The 16,305-nt window shown below is 40.7% G+C and overlaps 1 protein-coding gene across 1 annotated transcript in view; it reads left to right on the plus strand.

The window, feature by feature from the left end:
• Positions 1-2,811: 2,811 nt before the first annotated feature.
• The window catches only part of Pth2r (parathyroid hormone 2 receptor), an 86,589-nt gene continuing 73,095 nt past the window's right edge, over positions 2,812-16,305 (plus strand). Inside the window, 2 exon segments of the mRNA XM_021198532.1 lie at positions 2,812-2,886; positions 13,339-13,441. Of these exon segments, the coding sequence (XP_021054191.1) occupies positions 2,812-2,886; positions 13,339-13,441 (178 nt within the window).

The raw sequence follows: 16,305 nt of genomic DNA on the forward strand, positions 1-16,305 counted from the left end.
GTTTCCCAGCCAGCTTGGCCTTCTTGGTGAGTACCAGGCAAATAAGAGACTTTGTCTCTCTCTCTCTCTCTCTCTCTCTCTCTCTCTCTCTCTCTCTCTCACACACACACACACACACACACACACACACACACTCGAGGGAAGGAGGCATCCCCACATAAATGAATATGCACGCACACATATATAAAAGATAGACTCTTTCATAAATAATGCTATATTTGTTCATTAGTATGATATATATGTATATATATATATAATTTTTATTCTTAAAAGCCTCCAGATTATTTGCATTTTGCTGCTTGGAAAATCCTGACTTGTGAAGAAAGGAACTGTAGATCAAGAAGCCAGAGCTGTGTGCATCAGCCCACGTGTCTGCACTAGCATTTGTTGTGACAAGATGAAAGTAGGCTTCATGGACTACTGGCTCCCACTACCCTTAGAGCCTGAAAGATGTTGGCACCTTAATCTTACAGAAAATCTCCCTACTTTACTGAAGACAATATCAGAATCTTCTGGAAGACTTCCTGCTCCTTTGTAGACTGACTGCTTGGAGACATACTTTATTTTATGACTTAAAAAAAAAAACCTTTTTGAAGAGGAAGCAAGCCTTTGAAGAAATATGTTTTCACATCCTCGAGTTTAATCTCGGGGAGACAGGTCACTTGTATTTTGGTCAATGAGAAACTATTTTGTTATTTCAAAAATGTTACTTTTTTTATGTAGAAAATTTTTTGGCATCCAATGTAGGACAGTAGGAGTCTTACATGGACACTAGGTCCTTAGAGAACCCGTTAAATTGCTATTAAATTGAATACTTAAACAAGCTAATTAAAAAATTATGAATGGTAGAAAAGAATGAGAAACGATGTTTGAAGAAAAGATTCTACATTTTCATGTTTATACAAAAAACAAATAGGCAATATCTTGGTATAAAATCAAAAATGACATGATAAAATGGTGAGCTAGCTCAGTGGTAGACCCTTATATCTGGAGGCCCTGATTTGATCCATAGCATTGCAAAGCAAAACACTGATAGATTTAGATACATTAAAAAGGAAAAAAAAAATCCTTGACATTGATTAAAATATTAGAAGTTAAGGTGAGGATAAAGGTGCACAACCATAGCAGCAGTTATACAGAGTGTTGCAAATGCAGACAATGTTCTTCTATTCAACACTGTCCTTTGCCCATTCATAGATTGAGTTGTCACAACCACAATCATTATCATCATCATCACCACCACCACCACCACCATCATCAATCATCATCATCAATAGTAACTATAATAAATACACTTAGCATCTCCCTTAGAGGACGCTGAATCTGTTTTTTTTTTTTTTTTTTCCATTTTGTTTTTTCGAGACAGGGTTTCTCTGTATAGCCCTGGCTGTCCTGGAACTCACTCTGTAGACCAGGCTGGCCTCAAACTCAGATATCCGCCAGCCTCTGCCTCCCAAGTGCTGGGATTAAAGGCGTGTGCCACCACTGCCCGGCGAGGACGCTGAATCTTAAACTCAACTTTCCCAATAAGGTTTTGAGTGTACAACTGAACCCAACGCTTATGTTCTCCCAGAATTCATATGCTTGCAGCCTAACTCCAGGATGCGGAGCTTTGTGAAGTGGTTCGGTACTGAAAGGTCCAATAAGTAGTAGCAGTACCCTGACCAGGGATCAGAGCCTGCCATGGGAGGTTACAGTGAGAAGAAGGGGCAGGCAGACCATGCTCTGCCAGTGCCTTGACCGTCAACTTGGTAGAACAAAATTACTATCAAAGCAAGCGAGAGTACAGGAAGAGGGTTTAACAAGAAGCTCATGGTTTTGGAGTATTTGCTATAAGCTTTCATTTTGAGCATGCCTTTCTAAGAGCTGCATTAAAAGGATTGAAGGCAAAACCAGATGATCAACACAAAACCCTGTGTTTGAGCAACCATCAGTGCTTAGGTGAGCTTGAAGGACAGGAGCTACATATTACTGCACCAGTCTGTCCTGATCAGAACGTTGTCTTTAGAGACAAAACTCCCAAAATGCAAAACAAAGGCAAACAATAACCCAAAACCGAAAAATAAAACCAAGCAAGCAAGCAAGCAAGCAAAGAACCAACAAAACGTTGCTAGAAATTAACTGAAATATTTCTTTTGGGACTTTGAGCTTCCACAGGACTGAGTCCTTTTGTCATCAAAATGCTATTTCTCATTAGTAATTTGTGTGACACACACACACACACACACACACACACACACACACACACCCCTCCCATATCTGCCTTATCGTTGTAGTGAGGAGAAAATGCATCAGAGAACTTGTGCTGTGGGTAGCTGCAGAGATTGACCCTACAGGTCTCAGGAAGCCTTTATCACACTGGCATCTTGGTGGCAGATGGTCAGTGTGTATCAGGGCGGGAGGAAAGTTTTGGGCCATTCCTCTGAGGACTTAGGGCATTCCCAGAGATGGCTTGGGGACTCAGAACCCAGTGCAGTGAAGCAGACACAGAGAGTCAAGCCTGGCTGCAGCCCTGCTTCGGGATCGCATGGCATCTGAGCTCCCGGACTGAGTGACTGGCAAAGGACGCACTCGCGTCCTCCGCCCCCTCCCTGCAGCTGTCCTCGGTAGAAGGCGGGACCACCCAGAGCCCTCAGGACGGGGTTCCCAGACTCTGGGCTGCAGGCAGCCAGACCACCGAGCGACCTGGCTAGTGCCTCCCACGCCCCAGCTGCCCAGCGGTGCCTCGCTCCCCATCACAAGTTTAGTCCATACTGGACAAGTAAGCGAGTCTGGGATACAGACGGCTTGTGCCTCGGGCGGTTTTTGGACATGACCTGGCTAGAGACTTTCCCCTACATCTGTGGATGGCTGATTCTCAGAAGCTGTCTCCTGGTTAGAGCGCAGGTAAGAGCTGGGACATCAGAGCCTGCTTCCCCAGCCAGAGAAGCAAGCCCAGGGCGCGCAGCACTGCACCGGTCTGTCCACATTCTCTTCAGGCGGGAGGTCCCAGCTCCGGGCAGTTGGACCAGCTTCCTGGTGTTCGGGGATAAGGGAATGCACAGCTGGAGGGGGAAGAACTTTGTTCTTCCTGATAATCCCCGGGGTACTCGCTTCAACCACCACAGTGGGTTTTGTTTGTTGACAATTCACCATCGTGTTTGAGAGCTTAAAACTTCTAGAATCGATGATACAGTGTAAAAGTGTAACTGTTTCTCTCTCTGATACAGAAGCGCGTATTTAAGCAAAGGAGCTATACCGAATAAATAACCGTGTTAAATACAGCTCGGGTCTTAAACGTTGAATAGCAGTGGTTGTAATTTTCTTATTGCCACTGTCGCTTAGGGGTTTTCTGGGAGTTCTTTCATAGTAGGTCTCTTTAATGTGCACGGAACAGTTCATCTTCATTTTTTTTTAAGTCAAAGAATATGTAAGGTTTATAGTTTTATTTATTTATTTTTCAAACGAACTAGAAAGATGCTTGCAGTAGTGTTTGTTGTGTGGTTCGAGTCGTATGATTTAAGACATATCCGAGGTTATATATGTCCTGTTCGGTAGAGGGCGCACATTGACCGTCAAATAAAGATTCAATTGGTTTTTTAAAAAACTTCCACAAAGTTAAAGGCACCCATGAATATGTTCCGGTGGTACTTTGATATCTTAGACCTTTAAATGACCAAATTAAATTTTAGTTATTCAAAAGATACTGTTAAAAATATTCAATCTTCCATAGTCGTAACAACATAAAATCAGAAGGTATTTATAGGAAATATCTTTCCTGAGACATGCTAATCTTACTTAGCAGGATCAGGCCATTTCATGTAGACTTATTGTGCTATGAAAAAAGAATGAGTAGGGTATCATACAATGGACACTTAAAAATATGTTCTCTTAAGTTCAAAAGAAGTTTCCAAATTTATAGAAGGAATAAGCAGGTATGGGGGAAAGACTTCTAGACTGGGTGGTACATTTCCATTAGAGTACTAGATGATCTCCAAGGTACCATCTACATTTCTGTCGTATGAGGTCCTTGGATACTATGTTAAAACCTCTATCTCCTTGTGTAAGGGGCTGATCTGCTCTGACCAGTTCTTTTCACTCAGTGTTCTAAGGTTCCTTTCAAGAAATTAGAGATATTATTTAGCACAATAAAGAAACAAATTACTGTGAAGTCAAGAGTGGATTGTTCCAATTGCCTTTTGCTTTCAATAAAACAAGTAGGGTCTTCAGCATGGGCACTAGAGCCTTTTCCAGCCACATACCCATTTCTTTTGGGATTGTCTCCTGTAGTGACAGGACATTCAGCAGAGTCTCTGTACTCTGTCCACTAGAGGCCAGTGGCACCCCCTTGGCCCTGACAGTAGTAAATATTCGCAGATACTGCCAGATGTCTTTGGGCGTTGAAATTCCTCCTGGTTGGTAATTATTTTTTAACACTGATTTTCATGTCTTTTTTTCTTCCATTTCTTTCCCTCTCACCCTCTCAGTGTGTGTGTGTGTGTGTGTGTGTGTGTGTGTGTGTAGGAATTAATAACCTGCAGTGTGATTATATATATTAAAATTTTAATCTTTAAAGAAAAACTGTAGTTTTAAACATATTTATACATCATCTGACTTTCAGGTTTTCATCTTAAAAAGAATTATATTGGACTATTTTTGAATAAAAAATTGGTAATTCTCAGTTTATTATTTTGTGGTTATTATATATTCTGAAATTTCATTAGTTAATTGGAAGAATTATAGAGCTGAAATGCATTGTGGGTATTATTTATCCAAGTGCTACCTGTTGGTTCTATTAGCTAAAGGATTGGAGACAAGGTGTTTATGAAAAAGTGGGTGATAAATATATTTCTAGCTATACATATATTTAAAAATTATAAGATATTAAAAAAATACCAAATAAGAATCATCTGAAAAGAATGAACTGGTATAGAATAGATGTTTAATTACCAATCGACATTGGTTCACATCACAAAATAGATAACATGGACCAGTGCCCACCAACTCTTATAAAGATCGCTATGGGTTTTGTGAAGAATTAGCCTTGTCTGAAGGCACCATTCATTCTCCATGCACTCATACCCCTGATGTCATTTACAGAGTCTGGCAGCACGTGTCTTAAAGCCAGGACATGACGCGACACCAGGACTATCATATAAATAGACTTTGTGTTTCCTCTACTGTGCCAGTGAGCTACCAGGAAAGAGATTTTGAGATGGAGTTAGGGGTGTAAGAGGTTTGTTGAGGGACGGAGTGATGTCTGTGGAGGATAAGAGGACCAGGAACAGGAGAGAGTTCACACGTGTGATGCTAGCTCTAGGTTAGACTGGTACACGGTGTGCATTCTAGGATGTGGATATAAAAGATCTCAGTCTAGACAAAACTCCAGACACAGCTCATTCCGTGGAAGGAAGTGTGTCACCCTGCACAGTACACGGTGCGAGCAGAGACCGATTTGCTGATTCGGCTTCCCTGTGGCCACTCTGGATGGGGCGCTAGCACTGCTGTGGTCACTCTCAGGGCGTTGGCTGGAGGGAGAACAGCTTGGGGAACCTGGAGCGCTGCATTTGGATCTCTCTGCAGTAAATCTTTGAGCACAGACCTGGTCCCTCCACTTTAATTGTTCCCTTCTGTGCAGTGAGGCAGAGGTCTGTGAACTCTACTGACCTACCCTGAAGACGCAGTCTCCTGGCAAGTCAAACACAGTACCCCAGGACTCCACTCACTCAGTCATTAAATGCCTAAGAATGTGCTAAAGCACTTCGGTTTCCCATTTAATTCCCGCAAGAACTCCATGAGATAGGAGCTGTCATTACTTACATTTTTATACATGAGGAAAGTGGGCTAAGAAATGTCAGAGAATGTACAAATGCAGATAGCTGCCATTAAAGCATAGGGTTTACACTCTGGCTTTGGCTTTCAGAGCTCCCATCCCCTGCTGGGTGCTCCCACTGCGGAGGTCAAGGTGGCACAGCTCAGCTAATTTATGAACACACACTCCCTTTGTCCTGTAAGGCTCACTCCTGAGATGTTGTAGCCCGTAGAATTTCTCGCCTTGGTCTACAAGGAGCACCAAAGCCGGTCTGTGCTGCTATAGAATTGGGCACAGCCTGAATGTTCATAATGGGGTACTGTATACAGCAAGAAGCAATGGGTTAAATATGGCCTCACCAGCATGATGAGATCACAAAGCAGGACAAGATGACAGAGAAGCCATGGGAGAATGAGGAAATACCATTTACATATGTTAAAACGTGTATAATGCAAAGCACTAATACATGCTCTGTAAACTCGTTCAGATAAAAATATGTGTCTCACATAACACACAGGGGATAGTGAAATGTGAGTGGGAAATAAGGAAGAGGGCAGACAAATCAGCATTTGGTCACTGTGCACTGTGCATTGTAAGAGATGGAAGTACCAAGGAGCCATTACTGGTGGATAGAACCATGAGGAGAGCCCTAGGACCTGGGCAGCTAAGGGACTCTTTTTAGCAAAATCTAGCAGAAGCGTGGCTGACTGTTGATTATCTCACCACTGTTCAGATTGCTTCAAGTCTCACAGCAGCTAAGCAGGGGAGAGTTGTGGGTTTTGTTTTTGTGGTTTTTTTTTTGTTTTTTGTTTTTATTTACAAGGAAGACCTGTGTCCCTGGAGGGTTGAGTCTGGTGGATTTCTCAATGGCTATGCTAACTCTGAGCTGTCTCTACAGCCTAGTAGCCCAGAGGCACAGAGATGGAAGGGAGTTTACACTTTGAATTTTCTTGGCAATTTATCAAGTTTTGTTTTTGTTTTTGTTTTTGTTTTTTTTTTTTTTTAAATTTCTGAGCTCTTTTCTCAGTTCTTTGGAAATAAATGTATAACAATCTCAGGCAACTCCCACACACTCTGTTTACTTTCCTGGCCTCAGCTGAGCTGGTCATCAGCTAGGACACTGGTTTGTCTTTTCTTCTCCTCTTTCCTTTTCTTGTCACCTCTCTGGATCAGTAAGTCTCTCTCTCTCTCTCTCTCTCTCTCTCTCTCTCTCTCTCTCTCTCTCTCTCTCTCTCTCTCTCTCTCTCTCTCTCTCTCTCNTCTCTCTCTCTCTCTGTCTCTCTCTGTCTCTCTGTCTCTCTCTCAAGTGACGTTTCATTTTTCCTTTTGAGCTTCATTTCCTCCACTGGGAAATGGAGGTGATAATATCATTTATGTACAGAATGTGAGAGTCTTAAGTTTAAGAATGTGCGAACAGGAAGAAAACCACAGAATCAGCTCTTTCTTCTCTCCCAGTTGGATTAGCCAGGCTCGCCTCAGTAACATGGTGAATGGATTGCTATTGCCTCTAGATGTGATCAGGAGCTGCTGCAGCTTTTGAACTGACACCGGAGAGAACTTGTGAGGCCAGTCCCTCTATCTGTGATTTTCTCCTCTTATTCCTAATGCCTCTCTAGAACCAGATTTCTTTCTGATAGCAACTGAATCCTTAAACCATATTACTTATGCCTGTTATAATATGTGTTATTAAGAGTATTTAATTAATATGATGTGAATCAGAGTTGTTGAGAGGAACAGAACCAAAAGCATTAGATTTGTTTGGCTTATTTATTTATTTATTTATTTATTTGAGACAGGGTTTTTCTGGGTAGCCTTGGCTGTCCTGGAACTCACTCTGTAGACCAGGCTGGCCATTCTGTAGATCCACCTGCATCTGTCTCCTGAGTGCTGAGATAAAAGGCATGCACCACCACTCCCTGTTTCCTATTCAAGAATTTTAAAAGTCAGTTTATGCTTAAAAAAAAAAAAAAAAAAGCAGGTATGGCTGGCTAAATTATACCCCGAGAGGTCAAGAACCTGGTTCCTTGCCTGGTCCTTGAGGCCAGACACCTCGTCAGTTCCAATCTGGTGTTGAGAACTTGAAAGGTTCACAGGGAGTCCCTTGTCCCTTACTCTCTGATAGAAGCCTGGAAACACTGGCTCTGATATCAGCAAAAGACTCATTGTCACCAACATCAGGCTAAGTCAACTGAGCTGTGGCAGGGCAGGCCAAGCAAGGTGCAACAGGCTACCTGCCTCAATGGTCTATGCTCCTGAATGAAAGGCACACGCATAGTCTTTATATTTTAATAAGCAGTACACTGCCTAGCCTCTATGCTGCTAGAGTCTACCTCCCATGGATAATTCTGAGTTACTACTTATTAATCCTTGGCTCCATCTTGGCTGCTCAGGATCCATTTGTGCAGCCCTGTGGCCCTTGCTTTCTTGGCCCAGAGCCCAGGGTGCTCTCCTTGAGTCTCTACACCTCTGTGTCTCTCCTATCTCCACACTTTCCTAAAGCAAGGCCTTTTTCTGCCAGTCCCAAGCCCAGGAAACCTAAAATCCCACCTCTGTCTGTCCTCTCCAGCTATTGACTGCTGGCATCTTTATTTACCAATCAGAACCAACTGGGGACAGGTTCTCGGAAGTTATATGAAGGCTCTCTCCAGCAAACACTTTTTGGGGGGTGGGAGTGAGGGTGGGGGATATAATTAGCATTCAAAATACAAGCAGCTACACCTTCCTTTGACCATACCCTGACTATCTGACGGGTATCAGAAGGTGCCACCCACAATTTGGGCAAGGCTTCTCATGTCAGTTAAGGCACCCAGGACAAGTCTCCACCGAAGGTTCCTTACCAAGGGGATTCTAATTTCTGGCAGGTTTCTATTAAAACCAACCATAACAATTGACTTCCCTCTTTTGTCAAGGAAAATTCGGAATCATAAGCAGAAAATTCAGAATCTTGTTTAGCAGAAAGGGCATGTGGTGGAGTAGGGGTACACTGATGTTTACAAAACGATTCCCCCATTGCTAGGTCCATAGTCTCTCACTCTGTGAGCCCATTCGACTTAACAAATTCAGTTAGACTTGCTAAGGATTTTCTTCATGTCACCTAGTTGAGTGTACAACAAGCACAATTTTACCTCAAAAACAATATCATATTTGCTCTTTGTATAGATGCTAGAAAACTGAGAGAACCTTCCTAATCAAAATACGAATGCCAACTCATGACAGTTCAACTGGGCAGGTGCCCCAGTGCTTCTCATGCTTCAGTCTGGGAGAATCCCTGGAGACAAAGTCAAACACTGGACCATGTTTGCCATTTCATGTTTAATATTTTTAAAGAGATGCTTCTAAATTTGAGTCAGTGCTATAAACAAATTCGGAGTGATGACAGTTTAGTAGGAGGGGAGATGAAACAAACACATGTCTTATTCTCAAATTGCTACCTCTTGTGTGTTGTCCCTCAGTCTCTATAAAAGTCTGGGTCACAAATTACACTCCTACCACACAATCTTGTCCAGAGTAACGTTTTACCCTCATTTGGATCTGACTTTGCGGATGACACACAGATGTTCTCTTTTAGAAGCCTTCAACTTTTTCTCGGAACTGTTGACTAAATTGCTCAGGCATCTGATCTACTCTAAGAATAATTTCTTGTTGGTTTCTTTCCTTTCTCTCACAAAGGCTGATAGTCATATCTTTATGTTGGAAAAGGAGGAAACTAAGGCTTCATTCCTGGGTTTAGCATTAAAAAAAAAATCTATGTACTTTATGTACTTATTTACTCTCTCTCTCTCTAATGTGTGTATGTGTGTGTGTGTGTGTGTGTGTGTGTGTGTGTCTTTGTTGAGTGTATGCCAACATGTGTGTGCAGATGCATGACTCTGGCTACACCCGTAGATGTCAACTGTCCCTCTCTATGATTCTATACATTTTATTTGAAGCAGAGTTTCTCTTTAGACTTAGGCCTTTCATTGTTTCTCCTGAGTCAAAAGCCAGCAAGCCCCCCCCCCTTTCCCATGGAGAGCGGTGGCTGCACGTGTGACTAGGACACCTCCCTTTTAGGGTACCTCGCTTGTTGCCTGGGTGCTGGTATTCAAACTCAGTCACCACAATGGCCTAGCAAGAACTTTTAGTGATCTCTCTAGCCTGACTGGGTTCATCTTTTTGAAAGGCTGTGGAAAACTATTTAATTGTCTAGGTCTCATGTTAAGTTTTCCTTGTGTTCTTAATCGACATGCAGAGTTGCTACTACGGTGGGTATATAGAGTTTCCATTGTCATATACAAGTTTATAGTTTGGTGACTATATTAGTAATAATGATTTTATCTCATTGCTTCTGTTCAAAATTGTCCCTCTCACTGATGATTGATATTAGCCATGTTAGTTTTCCTAGTCTCTGCTTTCCCCTAGGATGGCGCAACTGTGCGCTGTGGCAGATGTGTTGCTTCAGGGTAGCACTAGTGACAAATGGCTTGGCCATTGGCCATTGATGCTATTATGTGCCCATCTATAATTTGGCCCACACTCTGATTCTGTAATCTCAGATTCTGTCTGTTAACTGCCTGAAGGAAATGATTTCCTTGACAATTTGTCATGTCTCAAATTAGGCCAATGTCATTTGTACCTATTGACTGATAGTCATTTCCACATGGAATGAACTCCACGGTAGTAAAGCATATCAGGAATCACCCTGGATAACAGAAGGAGCTCCACAAAGTCCTTCTGGGAGTCCATGTCTTTCCAACAGGCATGTGTCTGACAACTGCATTTCTTGTCTTCCCAGAGCAACAGTAGAAGGTTTTAAGCTCTGACATAATAAGGGACTCAGATTTCTTTGGGTTACCCATACATTTTTTTTTTTTTTTTTTGCCTAAATCTGATTTCAAGACAAAAATGGTTTACATCCCCATTTATTATCTACATTCATATTAAGCTAATATATACTTTCAGTTATATGATACATAAGATTTTATATATTACATCTCTCTCTCATGCACACAGATACACACACACACACAAAGAGGAAGAGGGAGAGAGAGAGAGAGAGAGATTGAGAGAGAGAGAGAGAGGAAGAGGAAGAGGAAGAGAGAGAGGAAGAGAGGGAGGAAGAGAGAGAGGAAGAGAGAGAGGCTGTTTGTAAAAGGCTGACAACTTGAAATTGTTAGCTTATGTTCCAAATGAACTGAGGGCCATTGAGCTGTTGCTACTCTGTAATGCTGCCAACACTGTTCCAGATGTAGCTGCGGAGAAGTAATTGTTATGGAAACTTTAAGATCTAAACCATCAGCTCACAGCCTTTGGATCCAGTCAGATATCACTGGTGTGCAGAAAGAAAAATTGGGTCTTTAGAAGTGAGGGTATCCAAGAAACCAGCACTTACAAATGGTGAAGTAAATTAGGTCAGCATGGAGTTCAGTAGTGTATGAGCCACACTCAAATAGCAGCATTATTGTTGATATACTAATTTTGAAAATAATTTACATGGAGAATATAAAGTATTGATGCATTTGAACATGTATCATTTTCACATTTCTGAAGTGTTCTAGTACTGAAAACGTTTTACTTATAAATTTTATCCAATTAGCTACCTTGAGTAATTTCACAACTAAAATCAAAATCAAAGGAGCATTCACTACAGATTACATTTTTGATATAAATGGTGACAGTGTAGTACATCTTATACAGCTGCATGCCCTAAAGCATTCCCCTAACTCTTCCCTAGGCAATAGCCACTGTACTATTTATTTTCTTATATGTTTTGCATCTTTCACCAGGCAGTGAAGGCAGTGCATATTTCCTTATAATTATCCCCATTACAGTAGGTTATTTTGAGTTGATATCATTTCAGTTCTCAAACTTTATTTCAGAAACTTCATTCACTTAAACATAAAGTGACAAACTATAGTCTGACATCCAAATATGACCTACAGCCTACTTCTGCATACACGCTGAGATCTAGTAAAGAGTTTTACATTTTTAACGTTTGAATGAGGATCTAAAGCAAGAGTTAGGTTAACATCAGCCATGAAGCGTATCGACTCCAGGTGCTGTTGCGATGGTGCTTCATGGATAGTGCCTCACTCTGTGGTCTTCCGTTTCTACTTCAAGCCAGTCTCAATCAAAAGGCAGGATACATCATAACTAAGGACTCTATGTAAAATGCCCGATCAGTGCTTCTCAAAACTGTGAAGATAATTAAAAATGAGGAAGTATGGAAGCCTAAGAGAACATTAAGAGCTATCAAATCAGGGTTTCTCTGAGACTTTAGGTCTCTGACATTGGAATTCAATTTTATTTCAAGTCACAAGTGACTGTTTTATTAAATGTAGTTCTTTGTTGTGTGTGCCATGGTTGCTTCTGGAGTAACAGACACTGAGGAGGAAGCTTTGCTCCTGTGTTTTAGCTACACTACCATTTTCACACCGCTCTAAGGTAAGGAACGACACTTGTGCAAAGGTGCTCCATGTCCTTGATGTAATGTTCTCTTCTTCCTTCATAAAGCATGTTATTCTTATATAAAACTAATAAATGCTGATGAAATGGATAGTTGATATATGGGTGTATATCTTACCATTATAAACTCCCCAGTTTTAAGGCAAGGGGATAGATGGAGATCATTTAGAGTAACCTATTTCTTTCACTGATAAATAAACCTAAAGTCATGTTGCATGTTGTGTCCAGGTTTTATTGGTAATTTTTATGATAGTGCTAAATTTAGTCTTCTATTTCTGTGTAACCTAACTGTCATGTTGTGAAAGAATTAGTAATGTGTTATGTCTTGATAAAATGCTAGGTATTTTCATGGTTTGCTATTTCTTCTAGTTACATTTTTTTCTTTTCTTTTCTTTTTCTTTCTTTCTTTCTTTTTTTTTTTTGTAGACCAGGTTGGCCTCAAACTTAGAAATCTGCCTGCCTCTGCCTCCCGAGTGCCAGGATTAAAGGGGTGCGCCACCACGCCCGATGTTAGTTACATTATTTTTAATGTAATCAGCTAATCACAGTTTAGAGTTCCCTTACATTTTCTGGTGGTACATTTAAAATTATCAAAAAAAAAGTTGCTATGTGAATTAGTTATCTTCTTATTACTGTAATCAAACAGCAGACAGAACAAACTGAAGGGAAGACTGACTTAGTTTGGCTCGCGGTCTTAAATCATTTGTTCTGTATGGTTGCTTGACCCCTGTGCAATCTGGCAAGACAGCGTGACAGCACAACCATGTGGTGGCAGTGACATGTTCTTCACTTCATGGCCAACTAGGAAGCAGGGATGAGTTAGGAAGTGGCCATAGATAATATACTCCTAAGGACCCACCCTGGTTGACCACTTAATTCTTACATCTCTACCCCATCTTCTAGGTTCTAAAATGGCCCCAAGTAGGACCATCATTTGGGACCTAGCGTTCAGTTCATGAGCCAGTGGAAGACAGTGGATATTCCAGTTACAATAGTGTATCCTGATGGGGGAATGTTCCAGTCAGCTTGATTGGGAATGAAATAAGGAGAGCATTATCCTGCCTTTAAGATGATGGGGAATGATGGCATGTCCTTTGCTTCCACAGCTGGATTCTGATGGCACCGTCACTATAGAAGAGCAGATTGTTCTTGTTATGAAGGCTAAAATGCAGTGTGAACTCAACATCACAGCCCAGCTCCAAGAAGGAGGTAATGGTGACGAGAAATGTCTTTTCTTTGTATTCTTCACTCTAACCAGCATAAAAATCACAAAATTCTCCTTAGTGTTAGGGAGGCCCTCAGCAACCATCTCCTGTGTGTCTATGGGGAAGGTATGCAGAAAAAACAAAGTTCTTCCAGCTCTTTACCACACATACCTTCCCTCAGGACTAGTCTGATTAGTGGGTTTGGAGTATATCAACTGGACATGTGTACATCTGGCCTCTCTTTGGATTTGTCTATTGTGTGGGGCGAGCATGTTGGCTTCCTCTTGACTGTGGAGTGAGCTGGAAGGAGGAGGCGACATAGCCCCTGTGAATATCATCTCCAGTCTCAGGTTGTGATCTCAGCTCGGACCAGACCCTAATCCATGTTCTACCAAAACCTTTTAAAATAAAATGGTAATTTAATTTCCAGGAAAAGTTATCATTTTGTTGTTGTTGTTGAGTTTTTGAGTCATCTCTTACTTGTTTCTAAATTCAGGTCAGAAATGGGGGTTGATTTACTGAGTTTCCTAAGTTTCAGCTAACTGAATGAAGCAACGTCTCTAAAGCTATCTATACCTCATATAATTTTCAGGTTAATATCTGCTTATGCTGGTTTGTAAATGTTCAGAAACTGTGGCCGATTTTTCCATTCATTATGATCAGAAAATGTAGTTGGCATGATGGTGACTTATCAAAGTGTGTTGAGACTTGGTGGCCTTTACTGCAGCCACTCCTGATGAATGACCTATGCAGTTTTCAGAGGAATGTGTGTGCTCCACTTTCCACTGCTGTGTTTTATAGAATCCTCCAGGTTAAGCTTATCAGTTACACTGTTCATATGTTCTGTATCCAGAATGATGATCACTTGACCTTTTATTTCTTAAGATACATGTTTTTATAATAGCTTGATGGTGAATATTTTCATTGAAAAGTTCATTGAATATTTCTCAATTCAAATACTTTGAAACTATGTTACTAAATACATTTAAGTTTAGAAATTCATTTCTAGTGCTTAAACATGTTATCAATATAAAGGCTTCTGTAACTCTATATATACTTATGATTGGAATATTAAAATTATATACACTTAAAAAATCACGTTAAAATAGTAATATTTAATCAACACCAATTTCTTGCCATGTTAATTTAGTGTAACTTTTTCAGTCCTTTAAAAATTTTTTTTTGTTTTTTTGTTTTTTTCCTTTTTTTGGTTTTTTCGAGACAGGGTTTCCCTGTGTAGCCCTGGCTGTCCTGGAACTCACTCTGTAGACGAGGCTAGCCTCGAACTCAGAAATCCACCTGCCTCTAAGGCGTGCACCAAATGTTATATCATGTACATAATTTTAAACTTAACAGTTTTACCTACATCTAAGTTTACTATTCAAGTACTAAGTATGTTCATATTATTGTGTATCATAACCTCCAGAAATTTTTCATCTTGAAAATTTGTAATACTATCTTTTAAACAAGTACTTATATTTCCCATTAGTTTATTAAACTTTTCATACATTTATATTTTAGGAATACCTTTTTTTGTTTTGTTTTGAGACAGGATTTGTCTATATAGCCAGGAACTCACTATGTAGATCAAGCTGACCTCAAACTCACAGAGATGCACCTGCCTCTGCCGCTCAAGTGCTTAGATTAAAGGTGTACATCACCACACTCAGCTAGGAACATTTTATGCAAACAGTTCACACATGAATTTTTCCTTATTTATTCTGATAATCTTTGTCTATTAAACAAATAATTTAGTCTGGTTATAGTAATTGTGAGTGCTAATGTGCAACATTGGAATTGAACTCTGAGTGTTCCCGCCTGCGGAAACACTCCGGTCTAGGTCCGTCCTGAAGGGCGGGAATATCCTAAATGGGAATAGGCTGGGAAAGGAAATTGAGCCTAGGCAATGTCACACTAGTCAAGGCTCAATTTTTAATAACCAGACTCTGTTTAAGTGACATGAAAAAATCCCAGCCCGCCCTTAAGTCTTTGAAGTAGCCAGTGGCGGTCCCATCGTAGGCGGGTCCAAGGGATCATAGGCGGTTCCAAGGATCGAGGCAGGGACCAGTGCCCGTTGACATAGGCGGTCCAAGGACGCTGCATTCTGGGAGATCTGAGGTGGTCCTCTTGGTAGGCAGTGGAAACACAGCAACTCTCTGGTATGCCTATGCGCCTGTAGAGGGCTGGTGTTTTGAGGGAGAGTGATTAGTGGAGGTGGGAGACCCCAACAGAACTCTACCATCTTATTTAGACTCCTGAGTCCCTTCCATTCCTTCTCTCTAATCTTTGGAATTGATTGAAACACTGCTGCTCATTTCTTTAAAATACTTTTATTTCATGTGTATGAATATTTTTCCTGTATGTAAGTGCATCGCACATGCACCTGGTGCCATGGAGTTCAGGAGATGGCATCAGACCACCTAGGACAGGAGGTACAGATGATTGTGAGCCATCTCTGCAGCCGTACTTTTGCTTACTGTATTCTATCCTGCCCCAACCTCTGTAGCTAATTATTAGGACTCTTAATTCCCTTAGGGTTACTCTAGAATTAAAAGGTGGATATTTAATTTAGAAAGTTTAAAAGTTATCCTAATTTCTTCTTTCCATATAACATCAGTATATTGGGGCACTTTTATTGTTTCCAAATTGTAAGCTATTGTTACACAGGATTTTAGGTTGACCTTAATTTTATATTAATTTTTCCTCTTCCTCGTGTATTCTTGTCCCTCATTTATTTACATTGGAGTGTGCTTATTGTGCTCTGAGTTTTTGCTGGCTTGGAGATGACTTTTTTCAGTTACAATCTTAATATATATATATATATATATATATATATATATATATATATATATATATATATTTGGATCT

The sequence above is a fragment of the Mus pahari genome, chromosome 5 (assembly GCF_900095145.1).
Source record: "Mus pahari chromosome 5, PAHARI_EIJ_v1.1, whole genome shotgun sequence".
NCBI lineage: Eukaryota > Metazoa > Chordata > Mammalia > Rodentia > Muridae > Mus > Mus pahari.